Source organism: Ranitomeya variabilis, chromosome 5 (genome assembly GCF_051348905.1).
Source record: "Ranitomeya variabilis isolate aRanVar5 chromosome 5, aRanVar5.hap1, whole genome shotgun sequence".
NCBI lineage: Eukaryota > Metazoa > Chordata > Amphibia > Anura > Dendrobatidae > Ranitomeya > Ranitomeya variabilis.
The window spans coordinates 249309210-249333525 of record NC_135236.1 but is presented as its reverse complement, the minus strand read 5'-3'; the positions used below and the strand labels follow the sequence as shown (position 1 = coordinate 249333525).

The window sequence follows — 24316 nt, the reverse complement described above, 5'->3', positions numbered from 1 at the left end:
CCCCTGCACCTTCGGTGTCTTCAGCTCCACTGGAGCACTTTCCACCGCTCTGTGTCTCCTGGTCGATCTGCAGCTCCTGCTCTGCCGCGCAGGTGAGTGACGTCAGCAGCGTGATCACATGACCTGATCACGCTGCTGGCGTCGCTCTGACCCGGCAGTCAGAGCTTCAATTGTACTCGCATCACAGATACGAGTACAATTGAACACTGGGAGCCGGCGCGCCGCAGCTTCTCTGTGCCGGCTGTCAGCTTGACAGTCGGCACAGAGAACAGCTGACTCCCAGTGCGGGGGGTGACAGAATGCAGCCGCCGGGGGAGACACTGCGGACCGCCGCTTTAGGCGGCCCGACTGCGCCCCCCTGCCGGCTGCGCCCCCCTAGATACGCCACTGACTCACCGCCGCATTGTGCCGCCCCCCGCATTGTACCGCCCCCCCCTTCCTACGCCACTGATCCTTCCCATAGACAGGAAGGAGCCCTGTCTGCGAGCCAGATACGGCCATCAAAAGAGCCATATCTGGCTCGCGAGCCATAGGTTCCCGACCCCTGCCGTAGGGGTTAGTGGTGAGTCCTCTTAGGAGCCATATAGGGATGGCTCAGTAATCTCCAACTGAAAGAAAAACGTGTTCTATACTGTGTATAGTAGTGGAAGGACAGAAGGCTCGGGCTGAAAGGAGCGGTCCTGTAATAGAAAGGAGAGGCAGTAGGTCTGGAGCCGTTAGGACAGGCGGGTCCTGCAGACGTAAAGTGGGAGAATGTAGCACAGTTGCTTAAGCCTTATAATGTGTTATAAGAAGGTCTTTAGTGGATTCAGAGTGTACATCCTTAAAGGCAATGTTAAATTAACGTTTAAAAATTTGCACTAAGTAGAATACCCGGTTGGGTAAGAGAAGTTATTTGAAAGTATTTAACCATGTTTGTAACGTTTAAGTGTCCTCACCTCCCATAAAGGGAAGCTCTGTTCAAGTATGCTTATTGTTATTGCACTCACAAAAATTGTATGTCTTTTTGCTGACATGTATTGTTGTTTTCTTCCCAGTCCCGGAGTACTGGATTTAACCGGGGGGGGGAGTGCAGCGCCCCAGAGTCCTGGTCGTTGCAGTACTGTGGCTCCACCGCTAAGGGGGGCTATGGTACGTCTGATGGCACTGAAGGAGTTCATCTGACCAGGTGTCACATACACCAATACATTTCACAGTCGGGCCTCCAGGGGGAGCTAAGAGTGCTATTTATTAGGCCACTCCTCACCGTGTGGGTAAACTGGGGGTCAGGCAGGAAGTTAGTTCAGAAAGCTGACTGGGTTGGAACCAGGCAACACCTTGTGGCAGAGGGTGTTGTGGGGGAAGATTCGGTAGGGTCCCTGTCAGGTTTGGGACCCTGACAGAGGCCTGGCTACAAGAAAGAACGTCACGGGACCGTGCCTGCTCAGCATAGCGGCGGTGCCCTAAGAAAGGATTAGAAGCGAGATATATTGTGCTGAGTGAGAAACGAGATCAAAGCAAGAGGAGAAATACCAGTAGGAGTCGTGCTGTAAGACCGAGGCAACATCCTACTGAGGCGCACAACCGGCGGCCGGAACGCCGAGGAAGTATTTATATATCTAGCTCCAAGCAATACTTCAAACCAACGGCAGGACAGTCAGTCTCAGGCGGGCTGTCTCACATACATCACCTATGAAGACATGGGGGGCGCACTAGGAGAGGGGCGACTCTAGGGTCCCGGAAGAGCTCCGAGCCTACTCGTCATACGGGTGCCGTCCTAACCAGAACATCAGGGAGGGACGGAGGAGAAGAACATCATCCGAACGAGTTGTGAGGGAACATCAGAAACAGACACAACAGTTGTGGGGTACTATCCCGTAAGCACAGCAGGGGAGGACCACAACACATAGCGCTAGCGGGAAGGCACAGATTTCCACCTGTAAAGAGAACTCTGGAGGTGCCATTGGGCCGGCCGGACTTGCGTAGCCTGGTGAACCGTATTCCAGACTGAGGACCCAGAGATCTTCAGTAAAGAGGTAAAGAGACTGCAACCTGGTGTCCTCGTTATTTACTGCACCGCACCACCACCACCATCCATATCAATTATTCACTGTACGCCCCTCAGCAGGGTCACGGACCGGGCCTAGCCACCGTGACAACCCCAGAGCAGAGACTCAGAGGCCCGGTACCGGGTACCCCTCGGCCCTGCGGCAGTGGGGGCGCTACACATCCTAAAATCTTGTTTGCTTTGGGGCTGCTGCTTGACATTGAGGTAAGTGCAAAATCCCAAAAAAGCGCAGGAACCAGGAAGAAGAGAGGTGAGTATTTATTTTTTATGGGGGCCGCCTTATTACAGGGTCTGCATATGGGGGGCTGCCTTATTACTGGGTCTGCATATGGGGGACTGCCTATGGGGGTGCTGCCTTATTACAGGGTCTGCCTATGGGGGGGCTGCCTTATTACAGGGTCTGCCTATGGGAAGGCTGCCTTATTATAGGGTCAGACTATGGGGATCTGCCGCCTTATCACAGGGTCTGACGCCTCATTACAGGGTCTGACTGTGGGGGCTGCCTTATTACAGGTTACCAAAGTATATTAGACCAATAATTATATATAGTATACTGCCAGAATCACATATATCCAAAAAAGAAGGGAAGTACCACTCAATAATAAAATATAAAATATTTTATTGATAGCAATTAAAAAACAAAATAATGAAAAATATTTTTTATACAAAACAAAGGAAATGAAAACAAGGCAGAGTGGCCCCAAAGCAATCCATGTATAGGTTTAAACAACCAAGTATGTATACAAAAAACAGTTATATTCAATGAATGATAAGACTACATGCAACAGCAGGCTCAGGAGTTGTAATGACACATGTCAATATAAACATAAATAGTGTCAAAAATTTTATATATTGATATAACTCATAAAGACATGTAAGTCAATAGTCCCATAAAAAATAAAGAGCATAAAAAGTATGAATATAATAAATTGTGCTTAAAGATTCATTATATATAGCCACATTTAACAACCACATTTTCATTTCCTTTGTTTTGTATAAAAAATTTTCTTCATTATTTTGTTTAATTGCTATCAATAAAATATTTTATATTTTATTATTGAGTGGTACCTGCCTTATTACAGGGTCTGACTATGGGGGCTGCCTTATTACAGGGTCTGACTATGGGGGTGCAGCATTATTACAGGGTCTGACTATGGGGGTGCTGCCTTATTACAGGGTCTGACTATAGGGGTGCTGCCTTATTACAGGGTCTGACTATAGGGGTGCTGCCTTATTACAGGGTCTGACTATAGGGGTGCTACCTCATTACAGGGTCTGACTATGGGGGTGCTGCCTTATTACAGGATCTGACTATGGGGGCTGCCTTATTACAGGGTCTGACTATAGGGGTGCTGCGTTATTACAGGGTCTGACTATAGGGGTGCTACCTCATTACAGGGTCTGACTATGGGGGTGCTGCCTTATTACAGGTTTTGCCTATAGGGGTGCTGCCTTTTTACAGGGTCTGAATATGGGGGCTGCCTTATTACAGGGTCTGAGTATGGGGGTGCTGCCTTACTACAGGGTCTGCCTATGGGGGTGCTGCTTTATACTACAGAGTGTGCCTATGAGGGTGCTGCCTTATTACACGGTCTGACTATGGGGGTGCTGCCTTATTACAGGGTCTGACTATGGGGGTGCTGCCTTATTACAGGGTCTGCCGCCTTATTACAGGGTCTGATTATGCGGGTGCTGCCTTATTACAGAGTCTGCCTATGAGGGCTGCCTTATGCTATAGAGTCTGCCTATGTGAGTATTATACTATATTGTGAACTATTTGGTGCATTATGCTACTGTATATGGAGGCTATATAGGGGGCCATCATACAGTATGGAGATTACAGTGTGGGGGTCATTATACAATGTTGGAGCCATCAAACAGTTTGGGGGCTACTAAGGGGTCAGGTTACTGTGGCTATCAAAGGGGCACACAGGGCAATATTACTTTCTAGGGGGCAAAATATGGGCACTGTTTTCTAGGGCACTTGCACCCGGCATTACTATATTATAGAGGGGTGCTTTAGAATTTAGAGGGCACAGAGAACCACACAGCAGGTGCAGTAATAGGGACACAGACGGCAGCAGTGGCTCAGTGTTGGGGTATCAGATGCAGTAATAGGGACTGTAAAGCTGCAGTAGCTTCGTACGCAGTGAAGAAGCAGTAACCCACAAATTCAAACACAAAAGTCTTTTATTGTGTTACTTCACACAGTCAATATAGTAAACGGCTTCTTCATACAGTCCATTAATAATGCATGGCTATATGACGCAGTCAATACACAGGCCGAACTTCCCTCTGTCCAGTTTCCCTGGGTGACCGCACGCCGGTAAAAAGTCTCTGTACTCACTCAGCGCACTGCACTCTTTATCCTCTGGAGTGCAGACGGGTACACATAAGACAGCCCAAGACGCAGGGTGTCAGTCCTCGGTACTCACTCAGTGCACTGCACTCTTCATCCTCTGGAGTGCAGCCGGGTACACATAAATGCATATAACTGCAGTGATCAGTTTACACCAGTTCAATGCAATACATTTCACATGGCTTTAGATTTGTGGTCCCTAAACAGGCCAGACTTCCCTTGTCCAGTTTCCCTGGGCGACCGCACACCATCTCACAGTCTCTATACGTCTCCATACACACAGCCTCGTATGTTGCAGACACTACTCATGCCAGCCCTCCTCTGACTAGTTCCTGTGGGTGTCCTGCATCGCTGTATCACAGTCTCTTTACAGACTCTTTACTCACACAGTCGTACACAGTTCAGGATATCCTCCGGATAGCAGCCGGGCACCATATCCACCTGTTTGCAATCGTTGCACATGCTAGTCCTTTTTCGGGCACAGGACATCCACCTCCGGGCACAGGACTGTCCACATCCGACTCCTACGGGCACAGGACTGTCCACCTCCGAGACCAGTACCATGGACGACTTGCATCTCTGTGTACGCTGCGGGTGCCAGGCTATTCAGCTGCCCTGGGTGCTGGCTCTGCTGGCCTCCATGCACTCTGCAGACCAGCACACACCAGACTGACACTGACGTGCACCTCACACACCTGGCCTCACCTGGCCAGACGCCTGACATGGCCTGACACACCCATACCCATTACTGCAGGGTTTTTAAATACAGACAAACCTGTGGCCTTTAGCCACATGGAAAACCCGGACCGGAAATCCATAACTCTCATGCACACCTATGGACTTCATCCGTCTGCATGCACATTCTGGGGAGAACAAACAGCGCCCCCTAGCTGTATCAGAGGCCACAGCCTCACAGGACATACGGCAGCAGCGGCTCAGTATTGGGGTATTGGGCAGTAATAGGGACACAGCAGCGGCCCAGTATTAGGGTATCAGGGGCAGTAATAGGGACACATACAGCAGCAGCAGCGGCTCAGTATTGGGGTATCAGGTGGAGTAATGGGGTCACATACGCAGCAGCGGCTCAGTATTGGGGTATCAGTGGCAGTAATAGAGACACGGCAGGAGCGGCTCAGTATTGGGGTATGAGGTGCAGTAATAGGGACACATACGGCAGCAGCAGCTCAGTATTTGGGTATCAGGGGCAGTAATAGGGACACATATGGCAGCAGTGGCTCAGCATTGGGGTAGCAGGTGCAGTAATAGGGTCAAATACGGCAGCAGAGGCTCAGTATTGGGGTAAAAAAACACCATTGGAGGAAAAACCTCCACTATACTAAACAAAAAAACACCAGAAAACAGGCAGAGATGCTTACCTGTTCAAGGCCTCCAACAATTGCACTAACCAGGGTGCACCAGGCCCAAGTAAAGATAGCAAAAACACAGGTGCAAATAATACCGATGCAGCCAACCTACAATCAGGAATTGGCTGCTTGGAGCACCCGTGCACAAAAATAGTCTGTATGTGGCATGTTCACACAGGAATGCAAAGTATATGGTGCAAAGCCTATTAATGACGCCATATATATAGCGGGCTAACCATGATGCATCCTGTGTGAACAGAGGCCACAGTGTACAGAGCCATCTAGGGCCCAGCCGCACCCTGGAAAAATGTACAGTGCACCAAAAACATAACAATGTATGCAAGGTATTGGTTGATATTATGGCCACAATATTGAAGCTGCCAACCCACGTCAAGGGTCCTTGTATCTTGGCAGTCCTAATCTAAAAAAAACACCATTGGAGGAAAAACCTCCACTATACTAAACAAAAAAACACCAGAAAACAGGCAGAGATGCTTACCTGTGTTTTTGCTATCTTTACTTGGGCCTGGTGCACCCTGGTTAGTGCAATTGTTGGAGGCCTTGAACAGGTAAGCATCTCTGCCTGTTTTCTGGTGTTTTTCAGTATTGGGGTATCAGGTGCAGTAATAGGGACACATACGGCAGCAGCGGCTCAGTATTGGGGTTTCAGGGGCAGTAATAGGGACACATACGGCAGCAGAGGCTCAGTATTGGGGTATAAATAGGGACACATACGGCAGCAGCGGCTCAGTATTGGGGTATCAGGGGCAGTAATAGGGACACATACGGCAGTAGCGGCTCAGTATTGGGGTATCAGGTGCAGTAACAGGGACACATACGGCAGCAGTGGCTCAGCATTGGGGTATCAGGTGCAGTAATAAGGACACATATGGAAGCAGCGGCTCAGTATTGGAGTATCAGCAGGATGAGGAGTTTGTGCTGGTTGGGAATAGATGGTGATGGGGCTGGAATGTGAGAAGTGAAACGTGTCTTTGTTGTATTCTCTGCAGACAAGTTGTAGCTGGAAGAAGTTTTCATGTCGGTCTGGGCCAGATGGAAAAGAAGGGAAAAATGAACGATTCCATCAGAAAGGACGTCAGCGGTAAGACATTATCTGTAACTGTGCAGTGATCTGTTATATGTTCTGCAGGACTGGTATCTATCACTGACCATATGGCGGTAATATCCATATTGGTCTTTATATAGAGATTATCTTCAGTAACAGCGCGGTCATCTGCTGAGGTTCTCCTCCACTATTAGGGCGCATCACGCCCACTCAGAAGCTTCGCCCCCTGAACCAAATCCCTAGCTACGCCTCTGCCAAGTGGTAACATGTATAGTGATGTTGCCCTAATGATGAAAGGAATCGGGGCAATGCAGAAAGTTTTTAGCCTGAATTAGGCAAGTAAAACAAGTAACGCGTCCCTCTGTGTCATCCTCCCCTCCCACCCACTGACGCGTCGTGGTAGGCGGTGATTGATGACGTGTGACATCGGACCCACCGCTCCTGGTTTCCTGCACAGCTGGAGTGAGCGCCATTAGCTCCACTATACTTATATAAACCGGGCACTACCCTCTTATCTTACTGTCCCCCTATTGAAGAAGCGATTGCGAAACGCACATCGGGGCGTGTTTTCTGACTGAGAAGTCCACATTCAGGTATAGCACTCATGTGTTTATTTGCTTCAACCCTTCCCGGGCACAATGTTTTACTTGCCTAATTCAGGCTAAAAACTTTCTGCATTGCCCAGATTCCTTTCATCATTAGGGTATATTCCATGTAGGATTATATGTAGGATCACAAATGGTAACACAGCATCCTCTTCCATGTTATTTTATGCACTGTCACTTTCTATATTTTGGATTTATGATATGCTTTGTATTTTTGGTTATCATCATTTTGTGGTCCACATGCACTAGCACTTTATCCTGTTGTGTTCATAGGGATCATGATTATTGTCCATGTACTTAAATAAAAGTGCAACATCACTACGGTATACCTGTTACCACTTGGTTATTAGTGAGTTTATCTGCTTAGCTGTCACTCTGTTTTGCTTTCCCCCTTGAATTGCACATGAAATGTATATATATTTGTCACATGGTGTTAAGCAACGCCACATTTTTTGCAATCTGATGTGTAAGGCCAGCTTAAATATGCATGTAGAACACATACTTTTCAGTATACTTTTTCAGCATACTGCATGTATTTATTCAACTTAGTTTTCTTTTTCTTTAACTTTACAAATGGTATTTGCTTATTTCCCTATGTGTTTATTGCATTTTTATAGTGCATTAGGGTACCGTCTCACAGTGGCACTTTGGTCGCTACGACGGCACGATCCGTGACGTTCCAGCGATATACATACGATCTCGATGTGTCTGACACGCTACTGCGATCAGGGACCCCGCTGAGAATCGTACGTCGTAGCAGATCATTTGAAACTTTATTTCGTCGCTGGATCACCCGCTGTCATCGCTGGATCGGTGTGTGTGACACCGATCCAGCGATGTGTTCGCTTGTAACCAGGGTAAACATCGGGTTACTAAGCGCAGGGCCACGCTTAGTAACCCGATGTTTACCCTGGTTACCATTGTAAATGTAAAAAAAAAACACTACATACTCACCTTCTGATGTCTGTCACGTCCCTCGCCGTCAGCTTCCCGCACTGACTGTGAGCGCCGGCCATAAAGTAAAAGCAGAGCACAGCGGTGACGTCACCGCTGTGCTGTGCTTTACGGCCGGCACTGACACAGTCAGTGCGGGAAGCTGACGGCGAGGGACGTGACAGTCACCGGAATGTGAGTATGTAGTGTTTTTGGTTTTTTTACATTTACAATGGTAACCAGGGTAAACATCGGGTTACTAAGCGCGGCCCTGCGCTTAGTAACCCGATATTTACCATGGTTACCCGGGGACTTCGGCATCGTTGGTCGCTGGAGAGCTGTCTGTGTGACAGCTCTCCAGCGACCACACAACGACTTACCAACGATCACGGCCAGGTCGTATCGCTGGTCGTGATCGTTGGTAAATCGTTTAGTGTAATGGTACCCTTAAGGTACCGTCACACTAAGCGACGCTGCAGCGATACAGACAACGATGCTGATCGCTGCAGCGTTGCTGTTTGGTCGCTGGAGAGCTGTCACACAGACCGCTCTCCAGCGACCAACGATGCCGAGGTCCCCGGGTAACCAGGGTAAACATCGGGTTACTAAGCGCAGGGCCGCGCTTAATAACCCGATGTTTACCCTGGTTACCAGCGTAAAATGTAAAAAAAACAAACAGTACATACTTACATTCGCGTCCCCCGGCGTCCGCTTCCTGCACTGACTGAGCGCCGGCCCTAACAGCAGAGCGGTGACGTCACCGCTGTGCTGTACTTTCACTTTCACTTTACGGCGCTCAGTCAGTGTGGGAAGCGGACGCCGGGGGACGCGAAGGTGAGTATGTACTGTTTATTTTTTTTACATTTTACACTGGTAACCAGGGTAAACATCGGGTTACTAAGCGTGGCCCTGCGCTTAGTAACCCGATGTTTACCCTGGTTACCAGTGTAAAACATCGCTGGTATCGTTGCTTTTGGTGTCAAACACGACGATACACGCCGGTCTGACGACCAAATAAAGTTCTGAACTTTGTTCAACGACCAGCGATATCACAGCAGGATCCTGATCGCTGCTGCGTGTCAAACTAAACGATATCGCTAGCCAGGACGCTGCAACGTCACGGATCGCTAGCGATATCGTTTAGTGTGACGGTACCTTTAGACTGCCTAAAAAGATACATTCATTTACTGAATGTACATTGAAAAACAGGCACACATCACAACTAAATCACTCAAAAAGGAAGATACCTTGTGTAAAGTCGAATTATGTAAAGCACAATTCTTTACCTGGATATACAACTAGTTATATGAGACAATTAGAGCAAGCGGATTGTTTGTTTCATAACAGCAGGAGAGCCACAGGTTGGAAATCACAAAAGGCACTTCATTTACAAATAAAAAGGAATTAGCATATTTTCCAGCCAAACAAAAAGTGTCTATCAGTGTGGAAAACAATTCAACAAGGTCACACATTTTTTATTTTTATTGTTCTGTGCACAGAATCTAATCAGACTTTGCTGTCCTATGTAAGGGTAATATAGTGTGAGACAAATCTACTGAGCTATTAGCCAAAAAAAAAACAACAAAGGCATGCATAATATTAGAGAGGTTTACTAATCTAAATAAACAGAATTCTGGCACAATTAGCTTCAAAAAATGCTTATACACCTCTTGCGCCACCCACATTACTTATATGCTGCAGACAATTTTTGTTTTTCCGTTGTCAAAAGGGATGGCCTAGTGAGAAAGGAATATGGTTTTTAATTTAATCTCATGACCCAAACTTTTAAGCAAATTTCTGGAGCAAAGTTATCCAACCAGTATGTGGTGTAAAGTTAGACAAAAATGTCTAAAACGGTGTTAAATTTATCATCCGGCATGAACCACTGAGATACAAATGGTGAATTTTAAGATCTAGTCTAAGTTTACATTGTCCTCAAATTAAGCAATTTTAGTACATTTGTTAAACTTTGTCTTTCAGCTAGTAGGAGTGACCAAAGCACAGAAAAGAGCAGATTTACTAAGACGGTCTAATTTTCAGACAGTGTAAACTTACTAGACAATCTTAAAATTTACACATTTATGGATTTTGCTGCCTGATCATGTTTGGATCTTTATTCAATTTTGTCTAATTTTATACACCCATGATTGGCCTAATTCGTGCAAATTTTGGAGCACAGTGTCACATCCTAAGCCACACATTCCTTCATAAAGCAACATCCCTTCACACTAATCCAGACTCCGCTCTTGAGAAAGGCGCAAAAAAAGTGTCTAAAACTAATTATAATTGTGATGTTAGCCACATAAGACAGTTTTTGGTGCATTGTGCCTAATATTTTTCATACACGACAGCTTAATCTGACAATAAACACAATTGAAATACCGTATAGTAATTAATTGTTGTACTATTTGGATTTAGATATGTAGTTTTGTGTCCTGCCAGAATCACATGTCCAGAAGTTATTCCTTAACAGGACTCTTCTAGACAGACTTTTTCTAGAGTATAAAGCCTTTACATTGGCCACTTTTGGGGATAAATTACAATGGACTCTGGGCTGCTGGTAGCCGTCCTTTCTGAGGCTTCGGAATATCTATTTGTTGACTGTTGTAAGTCACAATAACTTTTCTCAGATTCCAGAAGTGACATATCCAGGCTACCATATATTTTATTCTCTTTTGAAACTAGTCTGTGGAAGGATGTTACAGGAGTTTCTGGATGCCTTATTGATGTTGTACTAGATTCTTGAGATGAAGGACGATGGCTGCTATAAACATTTTTTATATTTGATATATTTAGTTTGTGTGAGGATGCTTCTGGACTCTGCACACTTCTTATTGATGTTGAACTAGAACTTGTCATCCTTGTTTTCAGAGTTACTCTTCGGCTTGACATAGTCTCTGCCATTTCTGAAGATCGTGAGGAGCAGGGAGAAGACCTTTCCTCAGAGCCTTGGAATGAGTAACAAGAACTTGCATCTGACTCCTGAGAGCTATCAAAGTTCTGATCGGAGTGTTCGAAAGACATAGTTGATCTTCTTGCATTTTTAAGCTTTGTTCCACTCGGAATACCCAGCTGAGATTTTTCACTCATACACTCTTCCTGAGAACTATGCTTACATACTATTAGATCATCTTGTTCTCTTCCTCCAGAAGTAATTTCTGTAAAATATTTAGCACAATGTTTGAGTTTAGTAAAAGACTTCTGATCTAATGGAGATATCTCCTGGTCTTTGTTGTTACCTTTCTCTGATGTTGGACTGGTGGCTGTTCCTCTCTTACAGATTTTGTAAGAACTCTGTCCTGAATAGCAATGGTCTTTATCCCCAGACTCAGTATTCACTAACTTTTCAACCTGTATTAAAGATGGTCCTTTCCTGTTTTCTGTGTGATTCGAGCTAACATTTGTTTTATTAAGGTCTGTTCTTTTTGAGATGCTGTCAAGTTTTAGTGTAGATCCTATAAAAATAAAAATCTCACATTTGAATTAGTTATATAAAACTCCAATAAGAAAACAATTGGTGAACAAAGCAGCTAATATCAAAAAAAAGTTATCCAGTAACATAAAAAGCACTTTCATTGTTACCAAAATGTGAATTAATGAATATACCAAAGTACCTTAATTCTTCATAAATCACCATTTGCCCTTGATAAGAAACCCTCTTGCATCCCTGTGTGAATAAGATGGTGAAAGGAGTTGGCTGGCTAGTTTAGATCGATATCTAAGCCTCCACCTTCTCCATCATGGATGATGAAGAGGCAGAGAGCGTAGTTGATTAGCTGGTCAGCTAGCCCCGTCCATCATGTTACAAGAAGGGTTTCAGGAGTGGACACAGAAAGGGGTCCCTGTGTAAGAACAGTATAATGACCCTTTGCAGCCCGATAAAACATCATAATGCAACATTTCACTGGCTTTGATGGTGAGCATGGACCCCTTTACCTCTTGGACCCTTGTGCAGCTACACAGTTTGCATCACTGATATGTTCACCCCAGAAAATTATAATAGGGTTAATCTGCAGGTTAATAGCATTACATTGTTGTCCAGCCGGCTTACTGTAAGTGCAGGTACTGGGATAAAATAAACTTTTTCCTCCCGGTAGCCACTGGCTTTCAGTTATAGAGGTGTGACCAAAGCAGCTTTATTCACCGCAGAGTGCACTTGGAGTGGTGAGTGGCAGCACCTATAATTGACAGCTTGTTCTGCAGCGCATCTCTGCAAAGTGAGCTTTCAATCAACAGGCTCATAGCTGCCGCTCACAATGTTGTGAGGGATTAATGAAGTCCCTCTGGGCATGCCTCTATGACAGAAAGCTGATGGCTCCAGAAGGAATAAAGTTATTTTTTTCCTATAGCTGCACTATCCTTGCAGATGAACCATATATCTGTAGGTTAATAGTGTTTGGGGACATTACATATTCCCTTTAAGACCCGTCATCAAGATTTTCAATACAGCAAACACTTCTTGATTCTGAATAAATGTGAGACCTGAAGAGAAATCTGCATGGCAAATGGATGATTTATGAACAGAAAGACTTTAACTGAAATTAGGATTAATGAGCAGTGAGAATTTTTCCCTTCTGACAGTAGTTTCCATTAAAGAGGTTTACATTTAATACATCTTGACCACTGTATAAGATTTAAAGCTTTACAATGTGTTCGTAGAGCTTTATTCTCAGACTGGGCCAAAAAGTGTGTCCCTTTGGCCTTCCATTTCTAGACATACACCATTATACCATTAATAAAATATGGAATAGCTTAATAGACGACACTAGAGCTGTTCAATAGCTTTACTTTAATACATGTGTTGGTGGTTTGTGAGCTCCTTAGGCACCCATTTGTAGGTTGAATTAACCACTATACTGTATGATGGCCCCCATATTAACCCCCATACTGTATGAGGGCCCCCACACTGTATAATAGCCCTCACACTTTAAGGGCCCCCCACAGTATCTCCTAAAATGTATGAGAGCCCGCTCCTACACCAAAAGTTTTAAATAAAATAAAAATGATCATATATTTTACTGGGGTGACCAACAAGTTGATGCCCCTGAACTGCCTCTCAGCCACGGAAGGATCATGCAGTGGCTGAGGATCTCGAGCAAGCACACGATGTTAGAGTCCTCACGCGTCACGCTGACATCACTGGGACTCTGATGTCCTGTGGGTGCAGTCACAGCAGAATGATGAGGCTGAACGGTAGTGCAGGGAGACCGTGTATCCCTGCTCCACTGCCGAGATTAGTTGTATTGGTGTGTTGTGCACACTGATACAGTAAAGGCTAGCTGTAGCTACGGGTGGGCACTTATGAGTGCGGGTCCTGGGTTAACTGCCCTCCCCAGTAGCTTAGCTACTGATTACTGAGTTACATATTTAATCTTGGAAATTATGAAAAAAAATCAGTTCATGTGGTAAATCATTTTCATATTCCATATATACATTACAGCAAAAAATAGCATCCATAAACATTGCTACCCTTTAACCAGAATATCTGCCACAGACTCAGGAACTCATATACCTCCTAGTGAAATGTTTGTACTTGGCATAAAGCATACTGGGGCAGTTTTGGTGTATATAGTTACTCACTGCTTTGTGAGCTCGCTGTCTCATTTTCCTCAAACAGATCAGGGATGTCCATATTTCTTTTATTGTCGATAAATGTGACTCTGTGCTCTCTGGCCTGTTAAGAAAAAGAATATATTAAAGGGTTTCTCAATTACCAGGACAACCCCTTCTTAAACTAAATGTTTGGCCCCGATAAATCAAAAAAGCCTATAATCCTCTCCCGTGCCAGCGCCGTTCCAGCAGTGTCGGCACTCGCGGTCACAGGGCTGTGATGTGGTGGAATGACACATAATGCACGGCCCTCAATCAGCGCTGGCGTCACTGTCTCCGCCTTCGGACAAATTGAACATGAAGAGGAAGTCCAGGATGAGCTGCAGACCTGACTTCCTCCTCATGTTCAGTTTGTCCAAAGGTGGAGACAGTGACGCCAGTGCTGATTGGGCACCGGGCATTACGTGTCATTCCACCACATCACAGCCCTGGGACCGCGAGTGCCGACACTCCTGGAACCGCACGGGAGGTGAGTATAGGCTTCTCTAGTTTATCATGGCCGAACATTTAGTTTAGGAAAAGGTTGTCCTAGTAGTAGGCAACCCCTTTAAGAAAAATAAAGTATCTCTATTGTCTTGGATTGGATGGTTTAGTATTTGTACACAAGCTATTTGAAAACATCAATTCATACTTTACTTGGTACATTTGAAAAACTCAAAAGTGCAAATAACATTTAAAATGCAAAATATGGTGGCGCAAAAAAGTGTCACAAAACTTAACAGCTACCCGCAGCGACACCAACAGGCTTGCACAAATAGCCTGTAAGAAAATACTATATGAAAAAGATTAGTGTATATACTAGTGTATATACTGGTACGCGCTGGGTAGTGACAAAAGTAAAAGGAGCCACACACAAAAACTCCCACAAATAAGGATAAGAGACCATATAATGCTCAGGGTTCCTGAGGAAGGAGGAAGTTTTCTCCGAAACGCGTTGGTTTTTGATCCCTCTTGCACCCCGTACTCACCCTCGGCATCTGTGAGTGGTCACGTGACTGCCGACGTCACACAGGTCCTGCGCACTATCCGGATCACCGCTTACACTCCACGCGGCGCCGGTAACGCTGGACCCCCGCTCCTCTCAGAGGGATAACTCCAGGTGGCTGCTACCGGCCGGGGCAGCCACTAGTTTGGATACACGCACTATTACCTGGACTCAGCAGGAGAAGAACACACGCATTACTCCAGCCTTCTTTGGCGAACACGGATTATTTCAGTCTTCTCATCTATGTGAATTGCTACCAGCAAAGGTAGGGCAAATTAACTCTTATGTATCCTATTGACGGCCTTCCTGGGTTATACTGATAGCATTATATGGTCTCTTATCCTTATTTGTGGGAGTTTTTATGTGTGGCTCCTTTTACCTTTGTCACTACCCAGCGCGTACCAGTATATACACTAGTATATACACTAATCTTTGGCAAATAACATTTATATGAGAAAATGACTTATTATTCACTATATACAGTGGGGCAAAAAAGTATTTAGTCAGTCAGCAATAGTGCAAGTTCCACCACTTAAAAAGATGAGAGGCGTCTGTAATTTACATCATAGGTAGACCTCAACTATGGGAGACAAACTGAGAAAAAAAAATCCAGAAAATCACATTGTCTGTTTTTTTATCATTTTATTTGCATTTTATGGTGGAAAATAAGTATTTGGTCAGAAACAAAATTTCATCTCAATACTTTGTAATATATCCTTTGTTGGCAATGACAGAGGTCAAACGTTTTCTGTAAGTCTTCGCAAGGTTGCCACACACTGTTGTTGGTATGTTGGCCCATTCCTCCATGCAGATCTCTAGAGCAGTGATGTTGTTGGCTTTTCGCTTGGCAACACGGACTTTCAACTCCCTCCAAAGGTTTTCTATAGGGTTGAGATCTGGAGACTGGCTAGGCCACTCCAGGACCTTGAAATGCTTCTTACGAAGCCACTCCTTCGTTGCCCTGGCGGTGTGCTTTGGATCATTGTCATGTTGAAAGACCCAGCCACGTTTCATCTTCAATGCCCTTGCTGATGGAAGGAGGTTTGCACTCAAAATCTCACAATACATGGCCCCATTCATTCTTTCATGTACCCGGATCAGTCGTCCTGGCCCCTTTGCAGAGAAACAGCCCCAAAGCATGATGTTTCCACCACCATGCTTTACAGTAGGTATGGTGTTTGATGGATGCAACTCAGTATTCTTTTTCCTCCAAACACGACAAGTTGTGTTTCTACCAAACAGTTCCAGTTTGGTTTCATCAGACCATAGGACATTCTCCCAAAACTCCTCTGGATCATCCAAATGCTCTCTAGCAAACTTCAGACGGGCCCGGACATGTACTGGCTTAAGCAGTGGGACACGTCTGGCACTGCGGGATCTGAGTCCATGGTGGCGTAGTGTGTTACTTATGGTAGGCCTTGTTAAATTGGTCCCAGCTCTCTGCAGTTCATTCACTAGGTCCCCCCGCGTGGTTCTGGGATTTTTACTCACCGTTCTTGTGATCATTCTGACCCCACGGGGTGGGATTTTGCGTGGAGCCCCAGATCGAGGGAGATTATCAGTGGTCTTGTATGTCTTCCATTTTCTAATTATTGCTCCCACTGTTGATTTCTTCACTCCAAGCTGGTTGGCTATTGCAGATTCAGTCTTCCCAGCCTGGTGCAGGGCTACAATTTTGTTTCTGGTGTCCTTTGACAGCTCTTTGGCCTTCACCATAGTGGAGTTTGGAGTCAGACTGTTTGAGGGTGTGCACAGGTGTCTTTTTATACTGATAACAAGTTTAAACAGGTGCCATTACTACAGGTAATGAGTGGAGGAAAGAGGAGACTCTTAAAGAAGAAGTTACAGGTCTGTGAGAGCCAGAAATCTTGATTGTTTGTTTCTGACCAAATACTTATTTTCCACCATAAAATGCAAATAAAATGATAAAAAAACAGACAATGTGATTTTCTGGATTTTTTTTTCTCAGTTTGTCTCCCATAGTTGAGGTCTACCTATGATGTAAATTACAGACGCCTCTCATCTTTTTAAGTGGTGGAACTTGCACTATTGCTGGCTGACTAAATACTTTTTTGCCCCACTGTATATTGGCGTTTAGAGGCTTTTGAAAGCTGAAGATGCGGTTAAGTGGTATAATCATTGTCTTTGCTATCGTCATTGAATGAATGTAGCATTAATTGTCTACAAAATGCAAAAGATGGGCAGCTGGGGCCTTTATTGGCACAAAAATGTATTATTTTAAGATGATGATTTTACCAGACCAGCCACAGTAGATAACCTCTTTTAATGTCTGTTTAATGTAAAAGAATGGCAATTTTGAAGTTTTTTGATCATACATGAGTTTGCTTAAAATCAGATGTAAGTTTCCTGCAGGAATGTCATTTTATATCTTTGCATATTTCCATTTTGTGACTATAAACACATGTCATTAGACGTTCCTGCAATACAGAGAAACATCCTTGTAATTTGAAGCATAGCAATAGGAATCAATTACACATTGCTGTCAGGCCATGCTTGTGCCCTAGAATGAATAAATAATTTGTCCCTATCATGTGTCTCTTTTGTAAGAGATGGAATTTATTTTTAATAAAAAATATAAGCCTTCATGTATATCTTTCCATCATACTGATATCAATGTACCCACACCTAGCACGCCTTTGCATCTTACCCAAGGAACTTGTGGATATCGGGATATATTTGCTTGTATCCGTTTCACCTTTTCCCATTCTGACTCCCATCGTCCATATTCAGACTCTCGTCTCAGGATTCTCTCTAAAATTTTGCCATTCTCATAGGAAATCTTGTTAAAGTTTTGACGTTGTTGGGTAGCATTCAGGCTGCTCATGCGAAAAACATAAAAATAAACTAGAGTAATAGAGATTATTTTAATCTGAATATTTCAACAAGGAGCATAATGTTCTTGTTGTAGATGCAACTCCCTTAATTAACCAGTATGGAGAGGTAAAGGGTATTTTCATATATTATAGGTACATAAAATCCAAGACAGCATCCAAACTAACATAGTACAGGTTGCAGTAAGGAAAACCATACAAGCCTTGCTGGATATGAAAGAACGTGGAACAGAAGTGACAACTCCAATAGTTTGCAATAAATTTAGAATAAAAGAAGGGAACATGGCTAAAGCTATGTCTATGTCTGTGCTGCCCCTTGATACAGTGCTTAGCTTGCCTATTTAGGTACCTGCGCTGAGGGTAGAGGTTCCAGTTGTCTACTCGTCCATTAGATTGACGTATAGCACTCAGTCTGTTTGAAAGCATGAGGTTCTGCTTCTCTGTAAGCGCTTGAAGTTCTCGTTTCATCTGTGTTGTGATCAAAACACATAAAGCATGAACGCAAATTCACATGTTGGACAAAGGTATCTTTATACAGAACCAAAAGTGTTCTCTGCGAACAATACAACTTCAATGATTACTTTTTCAGAATATGAAACGTCATTTGTAGACTCACCTACCATGGAAACCTTCAAAAGGAACCAGAAGACCTACCTCTTCTGACAAGCCTACAACCTGCCGTAACCACAGATCAACCAAACCACTGCACAACTAGCTCTACCCTCGCCTACTGTATCCTTACTCATCCCATGTAGATTGTGAGCCCTCATGGACAGGGTCTTCTCTCCTCCTGTATCAGTTGTGACTTGTATTGCTTAAAAATATTGTACTTGTTTTAATTATGTATAACCCTTTTCACATGTAAAGCACCATATAATAAATGGTGCTATAATAATAATAATAATAATAAATAATAATAATTTGCTCACTATTTAAAAAGAAATATTTTAGCTGACCTTCGAAAAAGAACAGAGTGAGTAGAGTTGTCGTTCTAGGCGTACGTTACATTATACTGTACTCTTTATAGGTTGCTGCTTGTCGCTTTGTGCAAGGCTGTGGTCGGGTAATGATTTCTTTCTACTGCCTCTTCTTCACCATCAGATGGAATGTAATATATTTGTTGAATGTAAATTTCATTTGCGATGTGATATATTTCTCTAATTTTTGAGGGCATAAAATTGGTGTTTTGTTTTAAAACATACAGCTCTGGCAAAAATTAAGAGACCACTGCAAAATTTTCAGTTTGTCTGATTTTTCTCTTTATAGGTATATTTTTGAGTAAAATGTAAATTGTACTTTTTTTCTATTAACTACTAACAACATGTCTCCGAAGTTCCAAGCAATACATGTTGCTTTTTTTTTTTGAAAATGAGAAATGGTCAAAATGACAAAAAAATGCATTGCTTGCAGAAAAAAAACAAGTTTATAATCATTTAGAAAAAACAATAATAATGTTTTAACTCGGGGAGAGGTCAAAAATCAATATTTTGTGGAATAACCATGATTTTTAATCACAGCTTTCATGCACTTTGGCATGTTTTCCACCAGTCTTTCACATTGCTTTTGGGTGACCTTATGCCACTCCTGGTACAAAAATGTAAGGCTGGTTTCACACTTGCGTTTTTGTCTGCAGCGTTTTTTGCACAAAAAACGCATGCGTTTTTTTCCCTATATTTAACATTGAAAACGCATGCGTTTTTTTGCACATGCGTTTGGTCGCGTTTTCAAACGCATGCGTTTTTTGTCTGCATGCGTTCATTTTCAAAAATGCTACCTGCAGTATTTTCTTGCGCGTTTTTTTGCCGCGAAAAAACGCATGCGTTTTTTCGCGGCAAAAAAATGCATTGCTGTCTATGTAAACGCATGCGTTTTTAAGCACATGCGTTTGCGCTAAAAACGCATGCGTTTTTATAGAAAAAAAACAGAAAACACACTGAAAAGCCACCCACCACCATCAAGGTGATAAAGGGATCCAAACCCTAACCCTAACTCTACCCCTAACCTCACCCCTAACCGTTTAATGAACATTTTCTGACAGTCATATTGCCACGTATTTAAGTGCCACGTATCACGTATTTCAGTGCCACGTATGCCACGTGCCACGTATTTAAGTGCCACGTGCCACATATTTAAGTGCCACGTGCCACGTATTAAAGTGCCACGTGCCACGTATTTAAGTGCCACGTGGCACATATTTAAGTGCCACGTGCCACGTATTAAAGTGCCACGTGCCACGTATTTAAGTGCCACGTATTTAAGTACCACATATTTAAGTGCCACGTGCCACGTATTTAAGTGCCACGTGCCACGTATTTAAGTGCCACATGCCACGTATTTAAGTGCCACGTGCCACGTATTTAAGTGCCACGTGCCACGTATTTAAGTGCCACGTATTTAAGTACCACGTATTTCAGTTGCACGTATTTCAGTGCCACATATTTCAGTCACGTTTAGGGTTAGGGTTAGGGTTTTCTTGTTTTTTCTTGTGTTTTCTTGTGTTTTCTTGTGTTTTTCTATAAAAACGCATGCGTCTAAAAAACGCATGCGTTTTACCGCGTTTACATGCGTTTTTCACACATGCGTTTTTTTAAAAAACGCATGCAGATAAAAACGCAAGTGTGAAACCAGCCTAAGCAGTTCTTTATTTGATGGCTTGTGAGTATCCATCTTCCTCTTGATTACATTCCAGAGGTTTTCAATGGGGTTCAGGACTGGAGATTGGGCTGGCCATGACAGGGATTTGATGTGGTGGTCCTTCATCCACACCTTGATTGACCTAGCTGTGTGGCATGGTGCATTGACCTGCCGGAAAAACCAGTCCGCAGAGTTGGGGAACATTGCCTGAGCAGAAGGAATCAACTGTTTTTCCAGGATAACCTTGTATGTGGCTTGATTCATACGTCCTTCGCAAAGAAAAACCTGCCCAATTCCAGCCTTGCTGAAGCATTTCCAGATCAACACCTGGTCGTCTAATGGTTAGACGGAGACCTGGAGAGGTGTAAGGCAATGTTCACACTTTGCGGTTTTTACCGCGGAACCGCGGCCATTTTGATGCTGCGGGTCCGCAGCAGTTTCCATAGCGTTTCCATTTACATGTAAACCCTATGGAAACCGCAAACCGCTGTGCACATGCTGCGGGAAAAACCGTGCAGAAACGCAGCGGTTTAAAACCCGCAGCATGTCACTTCTTTGTGCAGAATCGCTGTGAATCTGCACCCATAGGAATGCATTGAACCGCTTACTTCCCGCATGGGGCTGTGCCCACGTTGCGGGAAGTAAGCGGTTAATGTGCGGGTGGTACCCGGGGTGGAGGAGAGGAGACTCTCCCTCCATGCCCTGGGAACCATATTTGGGGTAAAAAAAAGAATAAAAATAAAAAATCATGTTATACTCACCTCTCAGCGCTGCCCGCGGCCGGCCGGTCAGAGTTGCTGTGCGAACAGGACCTGCGGTGACGTCGCGGTCACATGACCGTGATGACGCCCGGGTCACATGACCGTGACGTCACGAAGGTCCTTCTCGGCACAGCATCTTTGGAAACGGACCGCCGCGTGCAGCGCCAAGGAGATCCGGACATCGGAGGGTGAGTATAACCAATTTTTATTATTGTTAACATTACTATTGATGCTGCATATTGCTGCATATGCAGCATCAATAGTATAGGAGTAATCCCGCAGCGGAAACCGCGGAACAAACCGCGATAAATCTGCAGGGATAACCGCAGCGGTTTTGCCCTGCAGATTTATCAATTCCGCTGCGGGAGAACCCGCAGAGGGACGCCGCAAAGTGTGAACATGGCCTAAAAGCCACAGTGTCCTGCACCCACTGTTGAAATTTGGAGGACGATGGGTGATGATTTGGGGATGCTTCAGCAAGGCTGGAATTGGGCAGGTTGTTCTTTGCGAACGATGTATGAATCAAGCCGCATTCAAGGTTATCAACAAATAAGTACCAGTAGTGACAAGTTCTATAGAAAACAACATACAGTATATTATTAGTTATTGTAAAGTTTAGGCTAAGTTCCCACAGTGAATATTTGGTATGGTGTTTATGCTACATAGTTTTGTGCAAACACCCCCCATCCCCCCCCCCCCCCCCCCCCACACACACACACACACACACACGAGTATTAACCCCTTAGTGAGCCAATTTTGACCAAGCCACATTTTTTAATTCTGACCAGTGCCACTTTATGAGGTCATAACTCTGGAACGCTTTAATGGATCCCGCTGATTCTGAGAATGTTTTTTTCATGACTTATTGTACTTCATGATAGTGGTAAAATTTCTTCTATATGACTTGCATTTATTTATGAAAATATCGGTTATTGGATGAAAAATTAGAAAATGTAGCAAAATTCAAACTTGTAATTCTTATGCCCTTAAATCAGAGAGTTATGTCACACAAAATAGTTAATAAATAAAGTTTCCCACATGTACATCAGCACAATTTTTGTAACAGAATTTTTTTTTTGTTAGGAAGTTAGAAGGGTTAAAAGTCAGCCAGCGATTTCTTATTTTTACAAGACCATTTTTTCAGGGACCACATCACATCTGAAGTGACTTTGAGGGGCCTATATACAGGGCCGTATTTGCCACTAGGCACTCGAGGGCACGTGCCTAGGGCGGCGACATTGCGGGGGGGGGCGGCACCTGAGCAAGGGTTTTTTTTTTTTTTTCAAGTCCCAGGTCACAAGCGACCGACCGCCCCGCCCCCCCACCTCCCGCCCCCCGCCTCCGAGTCCCACCCGCCCTCCTTGAAAACAATACTCACAACTCACACCGGGCGGGTAGGAGGGGGGCGCGGAGAGCAGGTGCGCTATCCAGCCAGGAAGTGTCTTCTCGCGCCGCAGCTCGGAGCAGTCGCGGGCGGCCGTCTCCCCCTAAGGAGGAAGCCGACGCTCGCATCTTCATGGACGAGTTCAACGGCTCCTCTGCCCCGATGCTGACGCCGGAGAATTCGTATGACAGTCAGCCGGACCGGGACCCGCACGACCTGAAGGTGAGTGCTGTGCAGATATAGCAGAGCCGAGCGGGTCCCGGTCCGGCTGACTGGCAAACTCCCCGCACGCCATCCAAGTCCTGCTCTGCCACCCCTGTGTATGCCAGGGCACGGTATATACCTGGTCCTACGGGGGGGAATATATGAGCCATATGCATGACTCATATTCCACCCCCCCTGTATGCATGGCTGATGGGCCATCAGCCATGCATACAGGGGGGGTGGAATATGAGCCATGCATACAGAGGGAGGGGTGGGGAGATGACCCATGCATACAGGGGGGGGGGTGTATATGAGCCATGCATACGGGGGGGGGGGGGTGTATATGAGCCATGCATACGGGGGGGGGGGGTGTATATGAGCCATGCATACGGGGGGGGGGGTGTATATGAGCCATGCATACAGGGGGGGTGTATATGAGCCATGCATACAGGGGGGGGTGTATATGAGCCATGCATACGGGGGGGGGTGAATATGAGCCATGCATATGGGGGGTGAATATGAGCCATGCATATGGGGGGGTGAATATGAGCCATGCATACAGGGGGGGGTGAATATGAGCCATGCATACAGGGGGGGTGAATATGAGCCATGCATACAGGGGGGGTGAATATGAGCCATGCATACGGGGGGGGGGGGGGTGAATATGAGCCATGCATACGGGGGTGGTGAATATGAGCCATGCATACAGGGGGGGGTGAATATGAGCCATGCATACAGAGGGGGGGGTGAATATGAGCCATGCATACAGAGGGGGGGGGGGGGTGAATATGAGCCATGCATACAGGGGGGGGTGAATATGACCCATGCATACAGGGGGGGGGTGAATATGACCCATGCATGCAGGGGGGGTTGTATATGAGCCATGCATACAGGGGGGGTGTATATGAGCCATGCACACGGGGGGATGAATATGAGCCATGCATATGGGGGGGTGAATATGAGCCATGCATACAGAGGGGGGGGTGTATATGAGCCATGCATACAGGGGGGTGAATATGAGCCATGTATACGGGGGGGTGGGGAGTGTGAGCCATGCATACAGGGGGGGAGTGTGAGCCATGCATACAGGGGGGGAATATGAGCCATGCATACAGGAGGGGGGGTCATTATACAGTATCATGGAGAACTGTGTGTGGCCGTTGTACAGTATTGAGCATCATGTGTGGCCGTTGTACAGTATTGAGCATCATGTGTGGCCATTATACAATATGGAGCATCATGTATGGCCGTTATACAGTATGGAGCACTGTGGCCATTATACAGTATCATGGAGAACTGTGTGTGGCCGTTATACAGTATTGAGCATCATGTGTGGCCATTATACAGTATTGAGCATCATGTGTGGCCATTATACAGTATGGAGCATCATGTGTGGCCATTATACAGTATGGAGCATCATGTGTGGCCATTATACAGTATGGAGCATCATGTGTGGTCATTATACAGTATGGGGCATCATGTGTGGCCATTATACAGTATGGAGCATCATGT

General features: G+C 45.0%; 1 protein-coding gene across 5 annotated transcripts in view; it reads right to left on the bottom strand.

Moving 5' to 3' along the window:
• Positions 1-9828: 9828 nt before the first annotated feature.
• LOC143775635 (uncharacterized) overlaps positions 9829-24316 on the bottom strand; it is a 65619-nt gene continuing 51131 nt past the window's right edge. For all 5 annotated transcript variants that reach the window (XM_077263996.1, XM_077263998.1, XM_077264000.1 and 2 more), the window contains 5 exons: positions 18171-18289; positions 17638-17806; positions 13955-14048; positions 11614-11829; positions 9829-11532 (listed from right to left, as the gene is read on the bottom strand). In XM_077263996.1, coding sequence (XP_077120111.1) covers positions 10886-11532; positions 11614-11829; positions 13955-14048; positions 17638-17806; positions 18171-18289 — 1245 coding nt within the window. In that variant the 3' untranslated portion in view covers positions 9829-10885. The remainder of the gene's footprint in view (positions 11533-11613; positions 11830-13954; positions 14049-17637; positions 17807-18170; positions 18290-24316) is intronic.